At 35.2% G+C, this 9,134-nt stretch overlaps 1 protein-coding gene across 2 annotated transcripts in view; it reads right to left on the bottom strand.

Moving 5' to 3' along the window:
* The window catches only part of LOC122806572, a 646,200-nt gene extending 637,441 nt beyond the window's left edge, over positions 1–8,759 (bottom strand). The window contains exon 1 of one of the 2 annotated variants that reach the window (XM_044077110.1): positions 8,462–8,759. In XM_044077110.1, coding sequence (XP_043933045.1) covers positions 8,462–8,714 — 253 coding nt within the window. In that variant the 5' untranslated portion in view covers positions 8,715–8,759. The remainder of the gene's footprint in view (positions 1–8,461) is intronic. The other variant, XM_044077109.1, reaches the window with a different exon arrangement.
* Between the last annotated feature and the right edge of the window lie 375 nt (positions 8,760–9,134).

The raw sequence follows: 9,134 nt of genomic DNA, 5'->3' as shown, positions 1-9,134 counted from the left end.
ACAGTCCCACATCTTCTCCTATGTAAGAGATGAGCAGCTATTCATCTCATCATTTGTTTTACTGGATATTATCTCCAGCATTACTCATGATGCAAACCAAACCCAGGTCAGCTGAGTCATAGTCAGGATTTCATCTTATAGTTAAAAGTGACCCATAATATTTCTGAGATGAGAAGTCATGTAAGTCTAAGCTTTTGCACTTATTTTGCTTTTATTTGACTGAGCATTGTTTTGTCTATAGATATGAATGAATAAATCTCTAGTGAAGATGTGCATGTGTCTGTGTGTATAACCAGTCTGCGTTGTGAAGAAACAGTTATAAGCTACAATACTAGCTAGTATCTGGTAGCTTTACTCATCGCATTTTTAGTGCAAGCCATTTAGTGTTATGAGTCTGAATTCAATGTTGCCGCATTTGCTATACTTTTTGAATGCTGCCATCAAAATTAAAATGAGTTTAGTCAAAAATTCTTATTTGGAGTGCCAGCATAAAAATATTTAAGGATGTGGTTCTGCAGCATAAATTACAACAGTACTAAAATAGATTTTTTAAATCCAAAAGTAACCAAAAACAACTCTTCCACAGCTGTTCTGCACAGAGCAGCTAAACTCTCCACAACCCATAAACAAGGTGCTTCCTCAGATCAACATTAATGTGAACCTATACTATTAACTTTGAGTCACTAATAGTCAGAGATATGGGTCATGGCCCTTTCAGTGGTATTACTAGCCCTACTGTTCAGTGTTTCATACTTCATCAATTTTCAGAATGTTGAACTGCCAACGTTGCCAGCATGCAGACATGGTGGACAGCCTCTGAGAAAAGTGCAAAGGTGAATACACCATTTTCCTCACATTGTCCTTTTTCTCCAAGTTTTTTTACCCTACTACTGGGCAATATGCAGGGGAGCTTGCTCTTCTGCAAAACAATGATTGTTGTGTTTTGCTACTATGGAAGTGCAGCTAGTAACCTCCCATGGTTTTGGATGTTTTGGGGTCAAAAAGTCATAAGTCAGTCAAGTGAGAAGCATTTATTAATAGTGAACCCGATGATTTCATGGACCTCATGTTCTATATTGATTTCTACATCGGATTTTTTTTTCCTGTCAACTTTAATTCCCCTTTCACCCTAGTACCTTCCACTGTATATTTAATTTCACCCTGCAGCAGTAATTTCAATCACATATTTATATACCACAGGACACACACACACACTCACACACACACACACACACACACACACACACACACACACACACACACACACACACACACACACACACATGCAAACACATGCACACACGTACAAACACATACACAAAATTCTGGATTACCCTGACAGTAGTATTATGGGCTTAGGGCATGAAATGCTAAGAGTATAAAGCAGAAAAGAAGAAAGAAAAGAAAGAAAGGGGCAATATACTGTTGTGCCTAGCTCTTTAGTAAAAAATTCTCCACCACCCTTTCATTTTATCCTTTTCAGCTTTTATTCCTATCTCATGTACAGTGTTAGTGTGCTGTTCTTCAAGCACCATTATTTCTCCAATCCATGCTCATTATTGTCCTATTACTGTTGTAAATGGAATTCCATTTAGTTCTCTGTATATCCACTATTTCTAATTACTGTACAATGCAATGTATTTGCTTTATGAAAACAACTTTTGTCGGTAATTAGCCTTGTCATGCAATCCCTTCCATGTGGAAGGTGCAGATGTAAATGAACCTTAGTTATGTGTAGCTTTTCCAGTTTGAAATGTTTACAAAGTGTGATATAGGGAAATATTGCCAGTCCAGTTATCTGGAATTCTGTAAATAATTCTATGTCATTTGTAATTATTGATATGATTTATACATTGCATACTGAGCTAAAATGTAACCACAGCATACCCTGCTGACTTAGAATAGAAATACATATAAACACTATACATGTGCAAATGTATATTTTAACTGTAGAAACTAGAACATAAAAGGGTTACCTTGCAAAACGTCAAGAAAATAAGTTGAAATTAAATTGCTTTACAATTGTGCAATAAAAGTTTTCTCTCAGTTTCAGTGTAGCAGACACATTGTCTAGAGCTAGAAGTTTTTGTATTGTCTTGGAAGAGCAGTAATTACTAGGTTTAAAATGTAAAAGTGTTTTATTGTTTTACAACTTCCAAGATCTGCAAACATCTGAGAGATATGTATTTTTCACACAGAGATGTTAAATTCTGTTAATTTCTGTTTTAGCCTGGGAACTGAAGTCAGGTGACAAAAAGTGATGTCATTCAAGTTAACCCAGCAATAATATTTGATATTAATTTAAGAACTCTCTCAGAGAGAAATTGTGTATTTTGCATTTTGTCTTTGACCGAAAAAAAATCCACTCATCATCACCATTTGCACTTGCCTTGCTGTGAGTAGGCTTTAGGGCATAGTATCTCTTTTAGATATAGATAAAAGCATAGTAAATATTAGTTTGATGTTTTCTGTATTTATTTGAGACTGTCCTGCAATGTTGTTTTAAAATATTTCCTGTGATTATGAACTCTGGAGTAACTGTGTTTGTGTACTGAGTATTGTCTTGTTCTTTTATAATTTATTATTAAATATATTGACACCCTTCTTTGTGGCTAATATTTGTGAGACATATTTAAGCTCTTAGAGTACTTGCATATCTGTTTGGTGACACTGTACAGGCCACGCCAATAGCTTTGCTTGGTCACACTACCATTTGGATAATAATAACATTACACAGTAAGAATAGATATCCTTTGTTAAGGGCCTTACAGTAGCTAATAAAGAGTGGCTGGTGGCAATCGGAACTACCTTATAGTCTGTTCAGAAGGGAGGCATAACTAGTTAACCTGTGCCAGCCTTTCTCAGGAGTGTGTGTGTGTGTGTGTGTGTGTGTGTGTGTGTGTGTGTGTGTGTGTGTGTGTGTGTGCACATGTGTGTTGGTATATAAATCAAATCTCAAAGATTTTGTGTGCCAGCTATTTGGGCAGGGACACAAAGGACCAATTGTTCAGATAGGGTACTGGAGATCTTGGTTTGGCCACTCAGCTGAGATCTCAACCCTATAGCTGTGCCAGTGAGGAGTCTTATTGGGGATCTGGAGAAACAGGGAGTGACCAGCCACAAACTGCCTGTGATCTCTATGTGCTCTTAAGGGAAATTGCACTTTACTGGTGTGTACTTGTCATCATTCCAGTGTGTACACTCCCCACTGTTGCCAGTGGTGAGAACTGATATTCCTTGATTACTGGGCCATTGTAGGGGTGTCACAGCTAGGCCAGTACTTGTTGGTACTATTTTCTCCATCTAAATACATATACAGCTTACATTATCTTCTATATATAATTAGACTGTACGATAAAAATTATGTAAAAAATTCATATTGCTTATACTTTTTAATTGGAAAGTCAACAAAATCTAGTAAGAATAGACTGTCTGGAAGCACAGTTAATGGAAAGAAAAATAACATGGAGAGCATTGTTTAAGGTGAAGCAACAATAAATTCATTGTATATTATTATATTTGTGCAAACCCTTGCTTCCACATTAGCTTGTCATCTGCTGTAAAGTGAACAGAGATTTAACTAAGTCTATATATCACCAGTGCAACATAAACCCTTGTGTATGATTTTTAAACTACATTTCTTGAACAATTCTATCCTAATGATGACCACACTAAACTGAGGCAGTGTGTATGCTCTTTAAGAGCTAGTTTTAGCGAAGTATTAAGATAACAGGTTACTCATTCTGATAATTGTCATGTACTGTGACAAGTTAGTAATTTATCTGATACCAGTATAACTTTAGATTATGCTGATTATTACATAACTGCTTGTCAAGCTTTTTAATGACTTCACGTATGCCACGTGTCATGCCACATCTCGTGTCGTTACAGTACTGCACCTTTTTTGATTGTCATTTTAGGTAACAGTACCGTCTACTCATTGCACTATGTCTTACCATTAATGGACAGATTTTTATACCTGAACATATTGCCTGCATTTACATTTTTATTGTATTACACCTGCAGTGTAAAATTTCTCTATCATTGTCCTTGGATATTAAAGTTGCTCTTGGTATGACTGACTTATTCTGGTGTAAACTCTATCTATAAAGCAGTCTTACACTGGCATAAGCCACTCACAATTAGAACACGTCTTTTAGAATTAGGCTCCTTAGTTTAACAAGGGGAAAAAAAAGAAATATCTTACAGTATTAGTAACCATAATGGCACAGTGATGCCATAGAGGCTGTGTTGGAATCGGTCATTATTTTCTGTGCAGTTCCTGAATTTATTTATTTATTGGGATTCTCTAAAAAATAAAATAAACTGAAACTAATGTTTTCATACACATATTAGCTTTCCCATTTACTACTATATATTATTTTGCCATCACATTGTATCTCCCTTATCAGTCAAACCATCTGTTAAATGCACTGCAAACACCATGACAATATGGCACACGACTGTCATATTTTCTGTTAATCAGGAAAAAAAGCAAGATTTTATGGAAGCAGAGACTGATAAAGTGTACATGTATTTGTGAACAAATACAGGTGAAACTGTAATACTTTTCCAAGTCGGTTATGCAGACCATAATTCAATTTTATATAGAGTAAAATGTGTCATGGTGTACGATATTTAATGCAGCTGGTCCTTAACAGACAAAATATTTGTCCACATTAGACTACAAATAACTTCTTAAGCAGAATACATGAGATTAAGTAAGCAGATTTATTAAGTAAGACTAAAAGTCTTTTCAGCCTTGTGTCATGTATGTTATTTAGGAAAATGTACATGAAGTCTTGGACATTTCATTAGAGTAATTTCTATTTGAATATCTAAATCAAAACTTATGCAACTAATATAACATCTGGCAAACTACTTTTAAAAGCTGATGGTAATAAAATGTTGGAGAGAAATAGTGTGCAACAACATACACACAAAGAACATAGGAAGTACTTGCAATGATATTATCATCTTGAAAAGATATATACACTGACGTGATTTACAAGAAGGAAGACTTTTATCATACTTGGATAATAGCAGAAATAATAAACCATGTTAGCAGATAAAGGTATTGAGAAGTATTTCAAATTTTAAGTTCATATTCATTTAAGTAAAGAAGTCTTAAGTAAAAAATCTTGATTGGATAGGAAATAGGAAATTCACCCCAGGGGATCACCTCTGTGGCTCTGCTCGACAGTGGCACAGGAAAATAATTTTCTTGGGTGGCAAAAGCCAGGGTACCTTTTTGGCTGGGCTTGCATAGGCCCCAGGGCCGATAGCCTAGTACCTACCTATGAACCTATGAACCTATAAGTAAAGAATATATTTAGACATTAAGATGTGTTGTGAGTAATGTGAGAATTATGAGAGCTATAATAGATTTACCACACTTACAACTGAAGTAAAAAATATTAAATTATATGTTAATCAGGATAATTGTTTAGAGTAGAGGGAGGAGAAGAAGGAATGGCAATGAAGTGTGCAAGTAGGTTTATACTTCCAGAGATGAATGTAAAATATTTTCAAAAATATGGAAAACTGTAAGAGTGCTCCTTTAGTGTATAGTATCACTTGTAAATGCATTTTTATGTTGGCAACATGGAAAAAAGCTTTACATGACAAAGTTAGAGCTGTCCATTAAAAAGAAGATAAAAAACACATTAGCTGTGTGTTTTGTGATATATTAAGAAAGTGTTTGCTTTCAGGTAATAGAAATGGAGTGCTGATATCAAAACTTTGGTTCTGCAGGTAGAAGCAAAATATCGATTGCACTTAGATACCTACAGTAGTGTAGGAATGAATGATCGTATGTGTTAGGTCTAGTTTAAGGAGACAAAAATAAGCATTTTTAAAAGATATTCAGACTCCACACAGAGACTGCAGGGAGGACATGCAGACAACACACAGAAGGCACCCCAACCAAGAATCAAACTGGAAAACCTCTTGCTGTGAGGCGACAATGCTAACTGCTGCACTACCATGACCATCCATATTTTTTATGATAAAGTGATGGAAATTCTGGCCACAGTAATGTATTCTCTCTCCCTTGTACACTTACACACACACACACACACACACACACACACACACACACACACACACACACACACACACACACACACACACACACACACACACACATACATATACATAAATATAAAGATATTTCATACACACAACTCGGTACAGTTAACTATAACTTGAATCTTTCCAAGTACTGCTATTGAAACAGGGAACTGAAAAATGTGTGACTGCATTATTTGAAATAGTGTATAAGCTGCGGTGCATAAGCTGGTTATGCTGTTTTTAGCTTCATTCTAGCGTGGCTCAGTTAATTCTTCTCTTTTTGTAGTTACACTACACAAAGCCTCATAGGTAGTTACTAGACATGTAGTCTAGGAGACCACTGATAAGCCAAGCCCAAATTCCCAGTCACCCCATAGCACTGTCCACATGGTTTGCTTAACATCACACATGAGGTAAATGGTGACTGAGGGGACCACCTGCTTATTAACATGTCATAACCATAATACATTCTTAGAAGCCCAAGCCAGCAAATTATTTGTTCTGTTTTCTATAATTTGACAGCTGGTTCTGCTTTATTTCTGTTACTTATGCTGGCCTTCAGTTTTTATGAAGCATGCTGTCTATAAACTATTACAGCTAATAGGTGTGTAAAGCACTTTCTGGCCAATGTTTGACAGTAACTAACTTTGGCTCATCTACAACTCTATGTATCAGCATGCATCTTTCTGTCTTTTCCTATATCAGCATATGCACTGGTGAAAAGTTTAGGTTTAAGTCCTTCTGTCACTAGTGGCTTTAATAGTTAAAGTTTATTATTAATTTTATACACTGTCTGAAATAGACACAGAGCTCATATAATTAATGGCTGATTATCAACAAAACACTAGATGTTTCTCTTTTTATATATTTCCCATTACTTAATTTAACCAGAAAAATCAGCAGGGAGAAAGTAAGGCAGTTATGCGTTCCTCATTTTCCAGTAGGATATTTTTTAATCATCTAATTCTCATCTCTTTTCCTATCTAAAAGCTGTTATAGTCTTGTGTAGGTATATCATGGTGCTGTATTTTCTCTTGGCTGTTTTTACTTCTTTACATGTAAATTATCATTTTACATTTTGACAGCTATACAATATGTAACAAAATATCCAGCACTGACTACCATTCGGGTTTATAGTAGATCAATGAAAAAAAATCTTTCTTCAAAACACATTCCAGTGAAAATAGTCCATTAATATCAAATCATCAAAAAGCAAACAGATATTTACACATGGAGGCCCATTGGTACCCCTTACCATCTGTAAATATGCTAACTCTTGAGATCACACAACAGTGTTGGAAGGGGTGGTAAGTGGAAGCGACATCTCCATATTAATTCGTGAAACTCAAGAGTGAATAGTGAACAACGTTCTTTTCCTTTAAACTTTTTTTTCCAGGGGGACAAGCTTCCCTGCATCCCCTGAAATGAGATGTGAACCCACATCCCCTATACTTATATACCAGCTCTGAAATTGCCATACCTTGAAGAAAAGGGAATATTTTGAGAAATCTCACTGTTAAAGTGTAACAGCAATGCAACATTTCACAGTCCTTTAGAGGCACCACCCATGTAACAGGTTTAGTTAACTAAAATGTATAACATTTAAGCAACATATGTTTTGAATGGCAAACACACATAACTGAAAAACCCTGCAAAACAAGTATCTTTTGATGACTATGGAATCAATGGAAACATCACTTGATTCTTTTTGCAATTAAACTTGAATTTGACCAAGTATAACTCTTGCGTTCTTTGCAGCTTCATGTATATGACAATAAAGCCAGGGTATATTTAATAAGAACTGGCAAACCAGCATATGATATGCACATGTTCAACTCGCATAATGTGTGATTGTACTAGGTGACTTAAATGTGTCAAATGTTTCAGCATAGAATTTGCTTGTTTGTAAATGAATGCTGAAATCTACCATGACTAACACATCCTACAACATGCACTATTAAAGAAGAATAACTGTACTTGAAAGACAGAAATGCAAAGTGATTACCACTGGAAGGCTGACACACATGTTCCTTCAAATGGTAAAGAAAGCATATGTGTTCAAATTGTTTGCACTACTACAGTAAACCAACATCTTTCCATCCCAAATCTTGACATAATATAAATTAGTATATGCATGCAATTTTCAGCAGTGTTTCATTTGTTAGAAATATTTGTTTATGTGTACCATTAGAATTCCTTGTTTTAAAAAACAGTAGTAGAAAAAAAGTTTGTGAATTATAACAAATGAATTCTCATTTATGCTTCATTTCTGGGTTTCTTTTCTGAATGAATGACTGACTTCATCTGTTCTGCTTTTAGCATTTTGGTCCTTTTCATGTACAAAATAGATTGCTTTATTTAGAAAATACATATAATCGTACTGTCTTACCTGGGAAAAATAAGCATATCAGAAAGAAAGCAGTGATGGCCATGTTGCATCCCATCTGTTGTAAACCTTTTAATGCAGCTCTTAACATCTGACAGAATACTTCCCTATTAGTGACTAAATGCAGACTTGTCAAACATCTCTGCAGTGCTTGGCCACTTTCTCTCATGACCTTTTTCAGAGATATCTGATCAGACCAGCCACAGGAAGTATAATATTCAGCAAACAGTGCCGTCACATCTATAATTGCGTGCATTAACTCAAGGCTAGTATAAATCTAGCCAACAAGAAGAAACTTAATTTCTTCCTATTTTAAATTATCTTTTCACTGCCATTAAATTAGTTCCTTATTTCTGTCAAAGGTCACAATACTATTTTGCCTTCTCATTATATACTTGCTTCCCCTTTTAATTAGCTCAACTATGTTTTGATCTTGGGATAAGAAGAACAGGGAGTCACCTTTCTTTACTGATTTAGAATAGTATTATCTGCAGTTACATGTAAAAGTAAGGTGCTCTATACAAATGAACACTCAAGGATATAGCACAAGAATTTTATATTAGACACAGAAAGTGGACTACATTTATATATCTGGTGTAGTCCAAAGTCTATATCTGTAGTTCATTGTAGGTTCAAAATGAGATATATTTACCGTTTTCATAGCACTGGCTGGTAT

Source organism: Protopterus annectens, chromosome 7.part0 (genome assembly GCF_019279795.1).
Source record: "Protopterus annectens isolate FY-2018-M chromosome 7.part0, PAN1.0, whole genome shotgun sequence".
Lineage (NCBI taxonomy): Eukaryota > Metazoa > Chordata > Ceratodontiformes > Protopteridae > Protopterus > Protopterus annectens.
Note: the sequence above shows the minus strand (reverse complement) of the source record. Positions and strands in the feature narration are given on the sequence as shown.